The 20,614-nt window shown below is 45.3% G+C and overlaps 1 protein-coding gene across 5 annotated transcripts in view; it reads left to right on the top strand.

The window, feature by feature from the left end:
- KANSL1 (KAT8 regulatory NSL complex subunit 1) overlaps nt 1-20,614 on the top strand; it is an 817,615-nt gene that overhangs the window by 373,352 nt on the left and 423,649 nt on the right. For all 5 annotated transcript variants that reach the window (XM_069238046.1, XM_069238047.1, XM_069238049.1 and 2 more), the window contains one exon: nt 17,792-17,933. In XM_069238046.1, the coding sequence (XP_069094147.1) occupies nt 17,792-17,933 (142 nt within the window). The remainder of the gene's footprint in view (nt 1-17,791; nt 17,934-20,614) is intronic.

Raw genomic sequence — 20,614 nt, 5'->3', positions numbered from 1 at the left:
CACAGACCAACACTTGGTCTGCAACCTGTGCCTGTCACCTGAGCACAGCGAAGACACCTGCGAGGCCTGTCGTGCGTTCCGGTCCCGAAAAACACTCCGAGACCGTCGAGCCAGAAGACTTCAGATGGCGTCCGCACCGACAGCCCAACGGGAGTTCGAGGAACAGGAAGAGGAAGGTACCTTCTCGATCCAAGACTCAGACTCCGAAGGATTCGACGATACACAAACCGTGAGTAAGACGTCGAAATCCACTCAGAGGAACATTTACAAGGCCCAGGGGACGCCACTGCCACCAGGCCATGGCTCGACCCATAAATTCGGTGACCGACCGTCGGCACCGAAAAAGGCCCAAACAGTGCCGAGATCGTCCGACTCCGGTCGAGACACCGGCACGCAGCCTTCTCGGGACCGAGAAAGTGCTGGAGACAAGCCTCGACACCGAGATGCCGGTGTGGACACGGCTCGACGCCGAGACAGCGGCACCGAAACAGATCGACGCCGAGAGGTTTCGGCCCCGAAAAGGAAAAAAGTCACCTCGGAGCCGAAAAAACACGCAGACAAAGTTTCGATGCCGAAACAAACTGCAAGCGACCCAGCTTCAGGCTCTTATACAGAAGAGCACTCGCTAACCTCCCAAATGCAGAAGCATAGGTTTGAGGAAGAGCTACAAGCAACTGATGTGGACCATACGCAAAAGCGTATCTTCATTCAGCAGGGGACAGGAAAAATAAGCACCCTTCCCCCCATTAGGAGAAAGAGAAGGTTGGAGTTCCAGACGGAACAAACACCACAACCAAAAGTGGTGAAAAGAGTTACACCACCACCCTCTCCTCCGCCCGTGATTAACGTTTCACCAGCACAAACTCCATCACACTCCCCAGCTCACACCACCATGAGCCAGGGTGACCAAGATCAGGACGCATGGGACCTATACGACGCCCCAGTGTCAGATAACAGTCCGGAGGCATACCCTACAAAGCCATCTCCACCAGAAGACAGCACCGCGTACTCTCAAGTGGTGGCTAGAGCAGCACAATTTCACCACGTAAGCCTCCACTCAGAACAGGTCGAGGATGATTTCTTATTCAACACACTCTCCTCCACCCACAGCTCATACCAAAGCCTGCCTATGCTCCCTGGTATGCTCCGGCACGCAAAAGACATCTTTAAGGAGCCGGTCAAAAGTAGGGCAATCACACCAAGGGTGGAAAAAAAGTATAAGCCGCCTCCTACGGACCCGGTTTTCATCACTACACAGCTGCCACCAGACTCTGTCGTTGTAGGAGCAGCTAGGAAAAGGGCCAACTCTCACACATCTGGAGATGCACCACCCCCAGATAAAGAAAGCCGCAAGTTCGATGCAGCTGGTAAAAGAGTCGCAGCACAAGCTGCAAACCAGTGGCGCATCGCGAACTCCCAGGCACTACTTGCGCGCTATGACAGAGCCCACTGGGACGAGATGCAACATCTCATTGAACATCTGCCCAAGGACTTACAAAATAGGGCAAAACAAGTGGTTGAGGAGGGACAGACCATCTCCAACAACCAGATACGCTCCTCCATGGACGCTGCAGATACAGCTGCACGGACAATTAATACATCTGTAACTATCAGAAGGCATGCATGGCTCCGAACGTCTGGATTTAAACCAGAGATTCAACAAGCAGTTCTCAATATGCCTTTTAATGAAAAAGAACTGTTCGGTCCAGAAGTGGACACAGCGATTGAGAAACTCAAAAAAGATACGGACACTGCCAAAGCCATGGGCGCACTCTACTCCCCGCAGAGCAGAGGGAATTACAGCACATTCCGTAAAACGCCCTTTCGAGGGGGGTTTCGGGGTCAAAGCACACAAGCCAGCACCTCACAAGCCACACCGTCCAGTTACCAGGGACAGTCTCGAGGAGGTTTTCGAGGACAATATAGAGGAGGGCAATTCCCTAGAAATAGAGGAAGATTTCAAAGCCCCAAAACCCCTACTACTAAACAGTGACTCACATGTCACTCACCCCCTCCACACAACACCAGTGGGGGGAAGAATAGGTCATTATTACAAAGCATGGGAGAAAATCACTACAGACACTTGGGTTCTAGCAATTATCCAACATGGTTATTGCATAGAATTTCTACAATTCCCTCCAAACATACCACCAAAAGCACAAAATTTAACAACACACCATTCCAATCTCCTGGAGATAGAAGTGCAGGCACTATTGCAAAAGAATGCAATCGAATTAGTGCCAAACACACAAATAAACACAGGAGTTTACTCACTGTACTTTCTGATACCAAAGAAGGACAAAACACTGAGACCAATCCTAGACCTCAGAGTAGTGAACACTTTCATCAAATCAGACCACTTCCACATGGTCACACTACAAGAAGTATTGCCATTGCTAAAACTACACGACTACATGGCAACTTTAGACCTCAAGGATGCTTATTTCCATATACCAATACACCCATCGCACAGGAAATACCTAAAGTTTGTATTCAAAGGAATACATTACCAATTCAAGGTACTGCCTTTCGGATTAACAACCGCACCAAGAGTCTTTACCAAATGTCTAGCGGTAGTCGCTGCACACATAAGAAGGCAGCAAATACATGTGTTCCCATATTTGGACGACTGGCTAATCAAGGCCCATTCGTTCATACAGTGCTCATATCACACAAATCAGATCATACAAACCCTCTTCAAACTCGGGTTCACCGTCAACTTTACAAAATCCAACATTCTGCCGCGCAAGGTACAACAATACCTAGGAGCCATAATAGACACATCAAAGGGAGTAGCCACTCCAAGTCCACAAAGAATTCTAAATTTCAACACCATCATACAACGCATGTATCCAACACAAAAGATACAGGCAAAGATGGTATTACAACTCCTAGGCATGATGTCTTCATGCATAGCCATTGTCCCAAACGCAAGACTGCACATGAGGCCCTTACAACAATGCCTAGCATCACAGTGGTCTCAAGCACAGGGTCACCTTCTAGATCTGGTGTTAATAGACCGCCAAACTTACCTCTCGCTTCTGTGGTGGAACAACATAAATTTAAACAAGGGGCGGCCTTTCCAAGACCCAGTGCCACAATACGTAATAACAACAGATGCTTCCATGACAGGGTGGGGAGCACACCTCGATCAACACAGCATACAAGGACAATGGAACGTACATCAAACAAAACTGCATATCAATCACCTAGAACTTCTAGCAGTTTTTCAAGCACTAAAAGCCTTCCAACCAATAATAGTTCACAAATACATTCTCGTCAAAACAGACAACATGACAACAATGTATTATCTAAACAAGCAGGGGGGGGACGCACTCCACGCAGTTAAGCCTGCTAGCACAAAAAATTTGGCATTGGGCAATTCACAACCAAATTCGCCTAATAGCACAGTTTATACCAGGGATCCAAAATCAACTCGCAGACAATCTCTCTCGAGATCATCAACAAGTCCACGAATGGGAAATTCACCCCCAAATTCTGAACACTTATTTCAAACTCTGGGGAACACCTCAGATAGACTTGTTTGCGACAAGGGAGAACGCAAAATGCCAAAACTTCGCATCCAGATACCCACACAAACAATCCCAAGGCAATGCCCTATGGATGAACTGGTCAGGGATATTTGCTTACGCTTTTCCTCCTCTCCCTCTCCTTCCTTACCTGGTAAACAAACTCAGTCAAAGCAAACTCAAACTCATATTGATAGCACCAACTTGGGCAAGGCAACCCTGGTACACAACGCTGCTAGACCTATCAGTGGTACCCTGCATCAAATTGCCCAACAGGCCAGATCTGTTGACACAGCACAACCAAAAGATCAGACACCCAGATCCAGCATCGCTGAATCTAGCAATCTGGCTCCTGAAATCCTAGAATTCGGGCACTTACAACTTACCCAAGAATGTATGGAAGTCATAAAACAAGCCAGAAGGCCATCCACCAGGCACTGTTATGCAAGTAAATGGAAGAGGTTTGTTTGCTACTGCCATATTAATCAAATACAACCATTACACACAACTCCAGAACATGTAGTGGGTTACTTGCTTCACTTACAAAAATCTAACCTAGCTTTCTCTTCCATTAAAATACACCTTGCAGCAATATCTGCATACCTGCAGACTACCTATTCAACTTCCCTATATAAGATACCAGTCATTAAAGCATTCATGGAGGGCCTTAGGAGAATTATACCACCAAGAACACTACCTGTTCCTTCATGGAACCTAAATGTTGTCCTAACTAGACTTATGGGTCCACCTTTTGAACCCATGCACTCCTGCGACATACAGTTCCTAACCTGGAAGGTGGCATTTCTCATCGCCATTACTTCCCTAAGAAGAGTAAGCGAGATTCAGGCGTTTACAATACAGGAACCTTTTATACAACTACACAAAAATAAAGTCGTCCTAAGGACCAATCCTAAATTTTTGCCAAAGGTTATTTCACCGTTCCATCTAAATCAAACAGTGGAACTTCCAGTGTTCTTTCCACAGCCAGATACCGTAGCTGAAAGGGCACTACATACATTAGATGTCAAAAGAGCATTGATGTATTACATTGACAGAACAAAAAACATCAGAAAGACTAAACAACTCTTTATTGCATTTCAAAAACCTCATGCAGGAAACCCAATTTCAAAACAAGGTATAGCCAGATGGATAGTTAAATGCATCCAAATCTGCTACCTTAAAGCTAAACGACAGCTGCCCATTACACCAAGGGCACACTCAACCAGAAAGAAAGGTGCTACCATGGCCTTTCTAGGAAACATCCCAATGCAAGAAATATGTAAGGCAGCCACATGGTCTACGCCTCACACATTCACCAAGCACTACTGTGTAGACGTGTTATCCGCACAACAAGCCACAGTAGGTCAAGCTGTATTAAGAACATTATTTCAGACTACTTCCACTCCTACAGGCTGATCCACCGCTTTTGGGGAAATAACTGCTTACTAGTCTATGCAGAACATGCGTATCTACAGCGACAGATGCCATCGAACTGAAAATGTCACTTACCCAGTGTACATCTGTTCGTGGCATCAGTCGCAGTAGATTCGCATGTGCCCACCCGCCTCCCCGGGAGCCTGTAGCAGTTTGGAAGTTACCTTCAATTATTTATATATGTGTCATCTCAACCTTAAATAGGTGCATACTTAGTCACTCCATTGCATGGGCACTATTACTACAATTCAACTCCTACCTCACCCTCTGCGGGGAAAAACAATCGAAGATGGAGTCGACGCCCATGTGCAATGGAGACAAAAGGAGGAGTCACTCGGTCCCGTGACTCGAAAGACTTCTTCGAAGAAAAACAACTTGTAACACTCCGGCCCAACACCAGATGGCGAGCTATTGCAGAACATGCGAATCTACTGCGACTGATGCCACGAACAGATGTACACTGGGTAAGTGACATTTTCATTCTGTGGGTTATTTATGGTTTCAGATATATTAGAGACATTTAAAAAAAAAACTAGAAATCGTTTAGCAATGCTTTCGGAATATCCATCTGCAAATTAAAGGGTGAACTCAACATCAGTTTGTTTCGGGATCCACTTCGAGTTGTACCAAAAGCATAAACACGCAGTATTCTTTATGGACTTTTCAGTCTCCTCTACATTTGCTAGCTCTTGGGTACTCAATTTTTTTTCCATAGTTATATATATTTATAAATTGTGTGCGCATATATATGCGTGTGTGTACATATATATATATATATTTTTTTTTTCACCGGCCTGAGTGGGTCTGGTTTTGTCACCTTAAAACTACTCCCTGCAAATCTGCATACTATATTTCTACTGCTTGGTTCGTCCGTATTTAAAATGTGAAAGTCTGTAGCAGGACAAATTGGCATGCTTTCTGATTTTATCTCTCATTATATTTGCTTTCATTAAGTTTTAAGTAATTAGTCTTGGGTGCAACCCCAAGCCACACGTTACAATATGTCATTTGAATCTAATGATTGCTTCTTTGCTAAATGCCAGTATAAGTAATCTAAAAGCAGACATTCCCAGATAGAAAGCAATGTTTCTTGTGCATACTTTGCCAGGATTTTTTTGTTTTGCTTTCAGCTGCCACGCAACTCGTAACACCTAAGTGCTTGCTACCTCAACTTTTTTTCAGTACTCTTACTAAATAGCATTTGCATTGTTTCACACCCACTTTACTGCACTCCTATTCTATTTTAGGGTCGAGCGCGCTAGTGTTCTGGCCTGTTTTAATCTCTGTAGGCTTTTAACCGCTCCCACTCTTGGTATTCAATCTTTGTTGTGTATTTCTTAAATGCTTCGTTTTTATTGGTGCATTTTGTGAAATGTCCCTCCTTTGTGTGCCGAGTTTCCTCCCAGGCAATTTCATCAAGTGAACATTTTTGTTGGCCATCAGACTGTCATGCTTCCTCCTATTACAGCATGTGATGACCCCCTCCCCCGGTTTCGGTTTGCCTTTCATCCCTGCAGCGATCCTTTCTAGACATTCATGCAGAGTCAATAACTCCATGCTCCTGGCGGCTGTGGCACTTTGAATTGACTTAGTTATGTCAACAGTTTTACTTTTCATTTTCAATTTGTGGCAAGAAAAGTCAAGTTAGGCTTTTACAATGCTAATACCCCTAGCTTAAGCAAACGCAAGACCCATTGCATTGCAAATGTTTGGTTTGGTTGTCCAGCTGTCTGGTGTGCTAAAGACAGCTGGACAACGGTTTTGTGGTTTGTAACTCACTATCTGCTGTGTTTATTTGCTTTAGACTCTCAAGGTTCAGTTTGTCCCTTCCATTGCCTTAACTACATTTTCTGTATCCTTCCACAAACAAGCTTGCTGTTAACAGGCCTTGGTCTTGTTCTTGTCTTGTCATATTTGCAATGCATTCATAGACCAAGGTCAAATGTCAGGTGTGGTTTTCCAAGGGCTATTGTTTACTTTTCTTTTTCGAACTTCAAAGTGAAAGGATTTATGTGACAATCTTGCTGGATACTGGAGGCAGGAAAGTTTTTTTCCTATCACACAGCAACATTTAAATAAACTGTAGATATTCCGGAAATCATCAGAATTATGAATGCACAAATAAAGCACGCTTTTTGTTATTGGGTGTTGGAAACAAATATATTAATATGATCAAAATCAATCGGTAAAGTAGGTGATGCAATTTCCACATGTTTTCGTTTGTGCACTGTATAGTTTTATCAGGGTTGAAGCTGTGAGTGCATGCACTAGCGCATGATTATTGCTTGCAAGACATTGTTGTGTACAGTAAAGGGCTTGGAGTCTGCCTGTTGCGTACCGTTTGTTGGATTGCGTGGCACTCTATTTTACAGCCTGGTTATTCGTCAAGGCAAGCCTGATGTAATTTCTATTCCCGTCCGTGGAGCAGGGACCAAGCACTGATTGATTCAACTTAGTGCCCCTCCGCTGCTCCTGTGGTAATTAAGGCACTACTTTGTTCTTTTCCACGTAATGCTACCACACCATGAATACTCCACTCTGTGCCACTCCGCTCCACTGCTCTCTACCCTGCACCACTCCACTTTACACCACTGCACTCTATACCACTCTGTGCCACTTCACGCTATGCCTCTCTACACTACCCTGTACCACTATACTCTGCCAATGCATCCTTCGCCACTCCTCACAACTGCACTCTTTGCCAATGCACTCTACACCACTCCAGTTTAGGCCACACCAAACTACTCCGCATAATTCTACTCTATGCCACTGTACTGGACACCACTCTACAACACTGCACCCTATACCAATACACGTTACACCAATGCTCTTTACTCTACCACTCTATGCTAATCCACTCTATGCCACTGAACTACTCTGCACCACTGCACTCTACACCACTTCACACCATCAGATGCACACCTCCCCAATTGGTGCAGCAGTGACCTCGAGTAGTATGCCCAGTGTAGGATTCTGAGTTATATTAATCTAAAATAGACCCTTATGGTGATATCCCTGAGGCTTTGAATTGCCTCCATCCAGTCGTTCTCGATCAGTCCAATTTTACCCTCCCCTGGAGGTTCTGCAGGGGCTCAGGAGAGATAGTACGTATCTTCTTATAGATCAGGGAGATGACCTTAGTCGGCATGGGTTCTGAAAAGAGCCTATCCTCGAACTGTGCAGACTCAGGAAGTTGCTCCCCATCAGGGATATGTCACTAGAGGGTCCTGACTTATCTAGGCCACTAGTGGCTCCAGTGCAAGGGCAGCAAAGCATTTGGGAGATAGGGCACCTCTGCCTCGTTCCCTTCTGCATGGCAAAGGGATGGGAAGTCACCCCGTTCACCGCACTCTCACCCTCTGACCCTGGTATAAGAGCTTAATCCACAAAAGGAGGGGCCGAACCCTATCCGGATGAGAGCAGCGAGTATGTACGACCATTCAATACGTTCAAATGCCATTCGTGCACCCAGTGACGTTAAAACTGAGTCTTCTTGGCCAGGTGCACTGGTCATATGCATGACCCTGTACAACTGTCTCAGGTTAAGCCTCGTACTTCTGTGAGGCATGAATCCAGATTGGTCTGGATGGCTCACAATTGTAATAACTTTTTAAAGTCTATTGCCCAAGACCTTCGCCAATACCTTGGCCTCCACATTTAGGAGGGAAATGGGCCGGTATGAACTCCAAGAGCCTGGACTATTATTATTTTTTGGTATCTCCACGATCGTAGCCGTTCTTTGGTCTACTGGGAGAATCCCCATCCTTCCGGCTTCCCTGAACATATTTAGCATGTGCCCTGCCACGTCCTTAGCCACACATTTTTATATAATTCTATGGGCAATCTGTTGGGGCTGGTCGCCTTCCTGTTCTAGAGTTCCCTAATTGCGCTGTCAACCTCCTCCTCAGTCAGCCCCATCAGAGAACCTGAACGGAGATATCTTTCAAAAGATCCACACACTCCTCCGTTGGGGACTTATAAAGCTGTTCATAGTACGTGGCAAAAGCATCTCCTATGGCTTCCTGGGTAATGTGCGTCACCCTCTCTTCTGAAACTCAATTCGGACAAGACAGAGGTCCTCATCCTAGGACGACTCCTGGTGGCCTACCGCTCTAGGAGCCCCACCGACACCAACCAATCACGCACGCAACCTGGGCTTCGTCCTCGACTCCTCCCTCACCATGTCTAAATAGGTCAACGCAGTCTCCTCTTCTTGCTACAACACACTCCGCATGCTTTGTAGGATCTTCAAGTGGATCCCGATAGAAACAAGAAGAACGGTGACAGGCCCTCGTCAGCAGCAGGCTAGACTATGGCAACGTACTCTACACAGGCATCCAAGCAAAAGACCTATGCCTCCAACGCATCCAAAACGCCTCCGCCTGGCTGATCCTCGACGTACCCCGCCGCAACCACATCTCCCACCACTTGAGAAACCTTCACTGGCTCCCCGTGGACAAGAGGATCACTTTCAAGCTTCTCACCCACGCTCACAAAGCACTCCACGATACCGGACCAACCTACCTGAACAACAGACTCCGCTTCTACACCCCCACCCGTCAGCTCCGCAAACCTCGCCCTCGCCGTCGTCCCCCGCATCCAACGAAAAACCTCAGGCGGCAGATCCTTCTCATACCTCGCCGCCAAAACCTGGAACACGCTCCCTACCAACCTACGACGGACCCAGGACCTACTCACCTTCAGAAGACTCCTCAAGACCTGGCTCTTCGATCAGTAACATCAGCTCAAATGGCTCTGACCTGGGCTATGCTGCCCCAAACTCATTGCCACTTTAGAGGCTGAAGTACTGTCTGTTTATAGCTGGGCATTGCAGAATGCACTCTTTCCTTATGCCAACAATCGAGGCCTGTGTATGACCACGCAGGACCGCCTTGAAGGCTTCCCAGAGAATGCATTGTGAGGCAACTGTTCCTTCGGTTTCTCAGAAGTATTGGGTCGTCTGTTCCAGCTGCTTGTCTTGGAAGGATCTATCTTTCAAGTACCAGGGGTCTGTCCTGTGCAGCAGCGTCTGCCCCGGTCCAGGACCCATCTGTGTGACTGCTGCTGGGGATTGGAAGCCCTGTGGCACATAGTCCGCCCAATGAAAATGATCTGTCTGTGTAGACTGATTGAATATGTAGTCCAGACGGGAATTACTATTATGTGCGTGTGAAAAATAGGTATATTGTTTATCCATCAGGTAGTGTTCATGCCACAAGTCTACTAGCCCCAGAGCGTCCACAAACACTTTGAGTGGGCCCACCTCAGTCCTCCCCCCTGGTTCCAGAAAGCCTGTCCCTCTCAGGGTCCAGTGCATCATTCATATCCCCACCCAATACAAGTGTTCCCGTAAGAAACGCAAACAAGACCTCAGCAGTCACCTGAAAGGTGCCCGCGTGGAGCCTTTGCGGCACATATATGAAGCAGAGATTAATCGTCTGACCCTCAGAAGTGCATGTCTGTGCCATAAATCTGCTGTGTGGGTCTGCCCATGTCATACCTGGTGCGTACGGGACTGCTGACCTAACCAAAATACCAACACCCCTGGAGTTGGTGGTAAAGCTGGAATGTGCTAGGAGGGAGTATCCCGTTTGGTATAATGCCCTGTTTCGGTTACCCTTTTGATGGGTTTCCTGCAGTAAGACAGTTTGGTGAGTGTCTACGGATGTACTGAAGGACTATGGTACGTTTGATCATGTTACCAAGGCCATTGACTTTCCAGGTCCTGACCTTCACCTCAGAGTTGTGTAGGGACATTCTATTGCAATAACAATTGCATCACCTAATCTCAACCCAAGACAACCTCCTCGCTCCTAGCCCCATCTGACCTCCATACATCCCTGACCAGGAGGAAATGACATCGCTGAGCATTTACACTTTAAACATTTGTTCAACATTTGAACAACTTCAAACAACAATTCCCTCCAAACTCCCCCCTTCCTGCTACCCTGCACGGTAGGCATAAGATTGCCCCTCAAACTTGGAGAGTGCCTGTTGCCCGAGCTGAACCATTTAACCAGTTAAGGATTGGCTGGCATCACCAGATAAGTTGACTTGCTGTCCCAAGTACACAATACCCTGTTATGCATTTTAGGTTAACCATCCAGGTAGGTTGGTTATTTCCTTTCCCAACCCACAGTCAGTTTAAACTATTCTCCCCGTTTCAGCACATTGATCAGCAGTAATGCTTTCCCCTGCCCCGGGGTGCCCGGTCATGCAAAACTGTGTTGAGTGGTATCTTGTCTCGCCCAAGGCACATCACCTTCACACTGCCTCACTGATTGCGCTGGCCCCAAATTAGAGCCAGTACTCAATTTGACGACCAGAGTCAATTTTCTGTCTTGGCCGAATCCATTACCGACTTGGGCGGCAGTTCCTCCAGCATGCTCTCCAGAGTTTCCACAACACAGCTCCTCTTTGGGGCTGAGGGGGTATGCCAGCCCTCAGCACAGCCCCAGGCCTCCGAAGGTGTATTGAAGTGCCATGACTGTCCCTCTGCCAGCAGCCACAGTCGCGCCGGGAAGAGCATCATGTACTTAATGTCTTTGGAGTGCAGCATCTTTTTGACCTCATCGAAGCTGCAATGTTTTAGCTGCACCTCGAATGTAAAATCTGGGGGAAAAACTGGTTGTGGCATTTTCGTATGTATTGTCTCAGTGCGAGCGGGCCACTTGTAGGATGGCGTCTCGATGGCGATAGTAGAACACCCTGACAATGACTGTCCTTGGCAGGCCCCCAGCTTCAGCAGCGGTACAGGTGCCCTATGCGTCCGTTCTGTAGAAAAGAACTTCAACAGATGCTTCGAGCGGAGGGTATTAACTATTGAGTCCTTCAGAAAAAGGTTCGCACTAGGTCCCTCCTGGACCCTAAGCACTCGGAGATTATTCTTTCTCACCCGTCCCTCCTGGTCTTTGAGTCTTGTGGCCATAAGCTCCCGCCGACGAGTGAGGCACTGGATCTGCTCTTCCAACTTCTTGGACGTAGACTGCAGCAGGTTGATATGCGATTCCGCTGATGTGACTTTATTGACATCTTCTGTAGATCGGCCTGCAGCAGACATCAATGGTTACTGCATCTAGTTTGGGCTCCGGGGAGGTTTTCAGGTCCTGAATCGCTGTTATGATGGCTCCGACGCCCCGGGTTCATCCGTCGTCCCACTCGGCAGCACCACTGACTATTTGGTTGTTGCATATTTGTACATTGTATTGGATTGGATCAGGCCTGTTCCTTTAGATTTCATCGTCTCACTTACTTCTTGCTGATCCGGCAATATCCAATGATTTTTGAGGGGCGGTGTCTCTCATTGCTCATCGAGGTCCCGGGCACTGCACCACCCCAAGAGTTGGGCAACCAGGGGAGATGTGGTACGCCAGTCGCCCACCCAACCCCCTATGCCCCCAAACCCTGTTGCCACGCATGTTTCCCTGGGAGCGCTGTCTAGAATGCCCGACACATCGAGGTATATGCAACTTATTCCTAGAGGAAACAAAGGGTGTGGGGGGGACCGACAGCAACAGTCTCCCCCTGCTCACCACTGTCACCAAGTGTCCATATGGGGGCCCTTCACCAACTCTATCCTCTGGGAGGGTCACCTCCACCTCACCTGGGACTCCCGCTCCACTCAGTGCCAGATGTTTCTTTCCAAGACGGCCGGGATGTGCTTACGTCTCCGCTGTACGAGCGGACAGGCTGCATGATAGTCACTGCACTGTGCGCTGCCCTCGGCCTGTCCCGCCATCACCGTTGGCACTGTCGACCCACTCTCTCCTCATTGCTGCCTCTGCTGGGGCCACCTCCTCCCAATTCACTGAGTCCAGGGACATACTGCTTCCCTTTCGGACCTATAAGCCCTGGGCCTCTCCTGCCCTCTGCCGCTGTCTAAGGGGAGAGGCCTGCCTCAGTGCAATCCTCCATGGGCACATCAGGTGCCAAAGTCTTCAGGGGCACACCCAGTGCTGGATGCGCACAGATTAATGTCCGATGGTGGGGTTTATGTTGCGAGCTTGCAGGAGCCCGCTTAGTGAGCAGCCATCATGGTGACCGCCAGGCCATGTCCCCCATTAAATATAATCTTGGGACTAAAATGTTAAAATAATTTAAAAAACAATGGTGGTTTGCATCCCTCCATCTGGAAGATAAATTAATTTGGTACTGGTAGCTATGTGTGTTTCCTTTCCTTTTCTGGTTGCTTCAAGTACTAGAGGTTGAGAGTTTGTGGTAAGGCCTTAATGATAATGCGCTTAACTTCAGACTTTGCAGAAGCTATTCAGAATTGCCAATACCCGTTTTCATTTTTGGTGTCCTATTGACTGTAGAGGGAGTACGTTAGCATGGTAAGGTATTTGTTATCTGCAATCAAGACAGCCTTATTTGAACTAACTTGTTGCAAAACAAAGAAGTTAATGTTTAACAAATTCTGGCTAATATGAAAAGCTTACTTACAATTATGATGCTAGTATATCAAAGAAGATAAGTTATTTTCTTGTACGTTTATTCACAGTAAATTTGTAACCAGTTTTTATTTCATTTGCAAAATAAATATATATTTTTTTATTTGAATGGTTTTCATAAGTCAAAATAAACTGCAAATTGAATGGTATTGATCCTTGGAAGATTGAGTAATTTGAACACCTTCCATTCTTTGGTTTTCTGCTTTTTTGTCAATCTGCCTTGGACCAGGCCTATCAGCCACCATTTAAAAAACAAAAACTACTTAAGCTGCTGGCATGGTGTTAGGGCATATCTTAGATATTTGAATTGTAGTAGCTGTTAAAACAAGCACTGGCAAAGCCAATAACTCATGCCTGTGCGAGAGTTATTGGCTTTGCCGATGTCCTTTAGCCATGTGGCTGCTGTTCAGCATGGTAATTTAGTGGCAGAGAGGAGAGTGGCATGGAATGGCACAGTAGTGTAGAGTGGAGTAGAATAGTACAAAGTAGATTAATATGAAGTAGATTGGCATCACCCAGAGTGAATCAGTGGTATAGAGGGTATACAGTGGTGCATAGTGGCTTGGAGTGAAGTGGTATAGAATAGTATTTTTGTTCAGTTGTTAGTAACTCGAGCATTAATAGAAATGGTAAATTGGGTAAAAGCAACATAAAAAAGCTGTATGCCTAGTAAAAAGTAGGCAAGCTAATTGCAGATCCAGAAAAAATACTGTTAAATTATTTTTAAATATATATTTTATATATATTGCATTGTAAAAGGCATACGAAGAACAAAGACAAGGAAGAACACATTTAGTTGAGCCATGCTCCAGGTAGGAGTAAAGACAAGAAAGTAAGAGAAACCTATGGGAGCTAAGCAATACACAGATTGCAGATGAGTGACAAAGAAAACAACTAATGGTGTGCTGCTGGCCTGTTACAATCCCACTGAATAGTAAAAAATGCATTTCTCCGAACCGGCAAATATCCTGTGTAGGCGAGACCTAAAAAAGCATGTTGTCAACCACTTTCATTACACATTTGAAAGATCAAAATAAAGATTTGACATATCCTTGTTTCATGTTGTGTGTGCTGGCAAGGAGGTAATGAAAGAGTGCAGGCTATTAAATGTCTGCCGCTGGTATTTTTTTTTTTTAAGGATGAGAGAGGGAGAGCATGTGCTAGCGCATGCGTCTTGCTTGAGAGACAATGTTGTTAACAAAAAGGATTTGAAGCTCGCCTGCTTACCATTTGTTGGCTTGCATGGCACACTCCGTTACAACCTCTTAATTCATCAAACATACCAAACCATAGAAATGTACCCATTATAGTTATCTCAAGTTACTAACTTGTGCCCTAAGTAAACTGTAACTGGCACCCTTGCCATGCACAGTTTTATTCAAATAATTTCCTGCAAATATTATATTGATATTATCAATGATGTTATCAAAGATGTCATGAGTGCCGTAACTTATGGGGTAATTAGCAGTGCGTGGTGTGGGCACGAGTTAGTTACTTGAGAACTCTATAACGGGTGAATTTCTATGGTTTGGTACATTAAAAATGTGAGCCTATCTATGTCACCGAAACCTTTGGTGTGTTTAAAAAAAAAAAAAAAAAATCTTTTTTTAAGTGAATTATTTTTTTTCTTCAAATTTCAGATGCGGTTCTCTCCGCAGGCTGATCTCTGCCCCAGGGACCCCATCCCCCAGAGCCTGACCATGTGCCCTGGGTGCCCCCTAGGCACACAGTGACAATGTTGGGGACTGCGGGGAGAGCCTGAAGGCCCCTGTGGTCTCAGCCAGCTCCCCACCTCCTGTGGGAGCTGGCATTGCTGTCACAGAGCTGCTAAAGCAGCTCCCTCTCTGAAGGCAATGTTCCCTCTGTTTCCCTGCCTGCATCTCTGCAGGCAGGGAAACAGAGGAAACCTCCTCTCATACTGAGTGAGAGCTGTTTGACAGCTCTCCCTGAGTGTGAGCAGTGTGCTTGCTGTAACTTGGTGGGAGTTCTGAGCTAGCTCTTGCCAAGTCGCAGCAAAAAGCTGTGTCTTTGGGAAGGGCACCCCAGCACCAGCTGGCTGCCTCCAACATCAATAGCTTTGGGGAGGTGGTGGCCCCCAGGCACACACATCATAAGGTGTGGGACCAGGGTGGTGGTCCCCTGGGGCCCCCAGGATTTGGCCCAATTGGTGTCTTCACTAAAAGAAGCATGGGAGCCTGCACTTGTTTGTTTTTAAGATCATTTTAGTGGATCTGCCACGGCCTCATGCCAATTTGTTTTTTTTAATGCTTTTTATCTGCTCATGGGGTGAGGGGGGTGGGGTGTCCCTACCCTACCCTGGCCCCGTCTTTCTTTATTTCATCTTTATTTCAGGGACTCAGTTGAAGCGAAGTCCCAACATGGCTGCCAACACTTCCTTGTTGAAGTGTTGGCAGCCAATCAGCTCTCAGCACAAGCTTGAGTGTGTTCGCAGAGCGTTCTCATCCCTATATATACAAAATTTGATTTTATTTAATTTCTATAAAACTACTGAACAGATTTACACCATATTGAAAAAATCAAAATAAAGGGTGCTTTCTGGACCAAGAGTTACCTTTATGCCAAAATTGGTACATTTCCGTCCAGTGGTTCGGGCACTATCGCTGTTCAAAATGTCTATGGAAAAACAAATGGGAAAAAGTGTTTTGAGACACCCCCTCCCCCCCCAACCCTAATTCTCTCACCCCTCCCTTTTCTTTTCTCTGCCCCCGATAGACAAATCACCCTGAAACTTTCCAGACAGAAGCTCACGTGAGCGTCACATTGGTTTAAAAAAACTTGTGAAGATTTGTCAACCGGTGCCAGAGATATTGGCAAGTAAAAAAAAACAATGCTTTTTCTATAGAAAGTAGGTCCTAACTATAACTACTTATTGGTGACCACCACTAGGTAATATATTCACTGAAAAAAACAAAGGTTACCGGGTTGCTATAGTTAGGCTCAGGTAAATATAACTCGGGCCCTAAGGTAACTATAACTTGCGCCCTCGCAATGCACAGTTCTCATCAATAATTTGATTGCAAATGTTGCAGTGATAATATGAAAGATGGAGTAGATGTCATCAATGATATAATATGTGGAATATTTAGCTGTGCATGATGTAGGCGCGAGTTAGTTACCTTAGGGCACAAGTTATAGTTACTTGAGAGAACTCGAACTATAGCTACTGAATTTCTATGGTTTTGTACAGTTAAATTCTGAACCTAAATATAACGTCCCTGTACCCTTTTTTTTTTTTTTTTTCTTCAATCAATTTCTACGTTTATTTTTATTCTTTAACAGCAGCTCCCTGCTTGCTGAAGCATTTCATCTGTCTCCTGCATGAGGGGACAGAGATGAAAGCTCTGTTTGACAGTGGGACCTGCTTTAGAGGTACCGCTGTCAAACAGCGGAGTGTTTGCAAAAATTAGTTAAAATAACTCCGGAAATCCAACTCAACAAACTTGGATGCTTGTCTTTTCTAGAATCTGCCTGCATATCCTTTTGGTTAGAAGGTTCATGGAAGGGGCTTTGATCTGGTAGGATGAAGTTGTATTTTAAATAGTGGTTGAAGACTGAAAATATGTTTTTGACTGAAGTCATTAGACTGAATTACACTTTGGGTGTTTTTAGTTCTGATGAATCTTAAACTGATTTACTTATCAGTAAGGATCCTATATCCCAGTCTGTGTCTCATAAGGATGGCAGCTGAATATTCCCTATGTATGCACCTCATGCGTGCATCCATGTTGCTCGTCAGTGCTGGAGCCACTATAGTCACCTGGAAAATGTATGTATGGGGATATAAACAGATCAGCATGTGGCTCTATGGATTCCTATGTTTTGGCAGACTGCCAAATCCCCCAGAAGACTGCAGTGAGTAGTTGAGTGCTGTGCCTTGGTGGGGCCGTTAACGCTCTGACCTGCATGTGTGCGGTCTACAGACTTTCCTCATTCTTTTGTTAGTAACTTAAACAAAGGCCTATACTGGCTTTATGCAAGTCACATAGAAGCTTATGGGAGTTTTTCCCCCCCTTAGTGTGTGGATGCTAAAACTGGAAACCCTTTGTATTGTTACATTCAATACGTACTTTTCACGCAGATACTTTGGCTTCAGTCAAGTATCATCTGTGCTGCTCACCTGCTTCCATTATTTTCACTTTCTTGAAGGCCTTGTTTAGGCGGGTGAACGTTTTAGAAGGTGTTGTTGCTACCTTTACATATAATGTGTTTATGCTGTTGATTTTTAAATATATTTCTTAATAAATAAGCACAGGGCAACTTGCCAAGCGTAGTCTGACGGTCATTTGAGTAGATTCAATGCACTTATCTGTGCCTGTGCCTATTCTCAGACCTTAAACAACGCTTTCTATAAACCAGGACTCGGCGACCAGACTGGCAGTGGGCAGTGGATCGCGCTGCTATTGTGAGCCGCTGGAACTGGCTCCAAGCACACGTTTCAGATTTGGAATATCGGATCCGACAACAGACTGATATTTACAAGCAGATTCGTGCAAACAAGGTAAGCGAAAGACTGAACGCTTTTTCCAAATTTGCATGTATGATGTCTAAAAGCTCTGAAGTGTGAACTTATTTGGGTTTTGTTGGTGGAGACATCATACTATTTAACAGTATATGGGTTTAATGCATTTCTGACTTTTGATTTTGATGTTTTAAGATACTTGCCTGTATGCGGTCTCAATGATCCAAAGGAGAGCTGTGCTGTTCAGGGATCCTAAACTAACAGTGGCTGCGCGCAATCAGCAATTTTTCTGGCGTGATTCGCTAATACCTTTATCCTACTTGTTAAAAAGCCTGAAATAATCCAGTGATGTGCAGAAGGCAACTAATGAGCCACTACTTGTAAAGTTGGGCGTCAAACAATAAAAGGAAATGTATTGTAAAAAGATGGTTGATTTTCTTTACAGGCAGTTGGCGTTTTACTCCAATCCACCTGGGGTGTTTGTAATATAAAACCAATTTCCTCTCCCTTAAAAAGATAATACAACTGCGTGCTCACCATAGTGGCTTTCCTTTGCCCAGTTTTTGTTATGTATACTTGCTCCTACATCATTGCTCTCCCATTTTCATCCTCGAGGTATCCCGCTACCTTGTGATGGTACTGGGAGTCACTCCTATAGCTCTTCGATACAGCTTTGCCCATGCTGGTACCACATATGTGGATATACACTGTTTGGAGATTCTTCCTTTCCCTTCATCGATTTTGACTTTCATTTTTTTCTGCTTATATAAACAGTTTTTCATTTTTTTCTTACTGTCCTTTTAGCTCGAGAAGCTAATATTGCAGTGCTCCATTTTAGTCGTTCATATTACTGCTTTCTGCAGTCGTGAACAGTAGCTTCAGCATCTCCTGTCTAGGGAACAGTCCTCTAGTGAACGTTTGTGCATTGTGTGCTATATTGTGCTTCAGAAACAAACAGCACCTTTGCTTACCTAGCAGGTTAAGTCTCACCACCAAATTAGGTTTTTTGGTGTTTTGCCACAGCCTTGACCAGAGAGGGAGAACACGTCTACCTCAGTGCTAGTGATGGGATCCAGTAGACCTGCTCTATTAACTCTAGAAACATGCTGATGAAAATAGAGCTTAATGACTGTAGGTGTTGTTTATTGTGGTCCCAACCTTTAAGTGCCATGGCAAAATATTTGCCAGTCTTTGTTTGGAGAAGTGTTGGTTGGGCGTGCAGCGGGTCACTGTCACACTGCCAGTAGAAAACAGAAAAGTAAATCACCTTCTTGTTCTATGGGCAGAATCTGGTAGAGCTCTCCACCACCCATAAAGAGTGCATGGACATATTAATGATATGCAGGCAACACCAGCCAGATTAGTAATTTCGTGTTTGCTGACTAAGATTTATCAGACTTCAAGCTATAACCTCCTTTCACTGCAAAGCTTCTGTCAGCTGCTTCCTTGCTTAGAGGAAGCCCTAGTCTAAACTTAGGAGCTTCAACGAAAAGACCAAACCTGCACCTCTGCCTCTACCCCCTCCAAATCTCCTCAGCAGCAGCTAAGAAGGCCCGATGACTTCCAGTGGTTCCACATTCTTATGTGAAACTTATAGCATGAGTTCTATTCGTGACAGAAAAAGGTTGAATAGTGGGATTAGCCTCCACTTTGTTGCTTTGTGAATTTGTCAAGCTTTTTGGCTGCCTTAATGTGATAATATTCTTGCCCCATGAGATTATAGGAGAGCATGAAAGTAGTCTTCTCTGCAGCACTTTTCAATTTATTAATTTTTTTAAATGTATTTATAAAAAAAAATCCATTAATCAATTACTATTGCGATAGTCTTCTGGTATGCAGCAGATTGGCTGAGATAGCCAGTTTGTGCACTTGATATTCTATAGAGGGAACTTGGGCAACAACATTTTTGCAGCGTTCATCTTCCTGTATTCATGTGGTATGCATTATTCTCCATGTAATGGTTCCGAAATTGTCTCTACTTTTATTTTTTTTTTAAAGAATGCGTTGTTGAGTTCTGTCATCCGACGTGCACCCCGGAAGCTCCATTGCGTGATTGCCATCCTCAGATTATATTTTACACCATTGGGTTTGGATGCAGCTGATTAAGCTCTGGGATGGAATGGAGAAGAAGCTTTTGCAGTTTAAAAATTTTAAAATACTGAAACCTTTTCAACAATAAGGAAAACCTAACACACAGGAACATCGAGGATCGCCGGAAACCCTACATCAAAACCGTCGCCAGAAGAGGAGGTGAACATACACGTCTGTAGGCCTTCACTATTGAACAGCATCTGTGCACAATGCTGTGGTGAAAGGCACATCAAACTGGAAGAATGACAAAGGGAAGCCTGCTTCTGCTTGGCACCATGCTACCCTTTTAACAAAAAAGCCATTCCTCCCAATGTTTCCAAGTGTATTAGATCAGGGAAGGGTGAAGCTTTTAGACAGCATTCCACCCTAAAGTCTGTTAATCCACTTGTGGAGAGAAAATAGCCGCTCCACAATGTGCCCTGCCCACATTGGAGGGGTGGGGTGGGTGGTCAGTGGTTGCTGTCTCCCGTTAATATGTCCACAGCCCACATGAGGGCTAACTAACCAGCATCTATTGGTCCACCCCCAGGTAGAAAGAGCCAACAGACAAACCTAATTGGCAAGAAAATGGAGTGCTCTGCAGCTATCCAACGGAAAACTGCAACGCTCTGCTAAATACGTATGCCCGC

The sequence above is a fragment of the Pleurodeles waltl genome, chromosome 6 (genome assembly GCF_031143425.1).
Source record: "Pleurodeles waltl isolate 20211129_DDA chromosome 6, aPleWal1.hap1.20221129, whole genome shotgun sequence".
NCBI classification, from domain to species: domain Eukaryota; kingdom Metazoa; phylum Chordata; class Amphibia; order Caudata; family Salamandridae; genus Pleurodeles; species Pleurodeles waltl.
The sequence above is the reverse complement of the archived record's forward strand: the minus strand, read 5'-3'. Positions and strand labels throughout refer to the sequence as shown.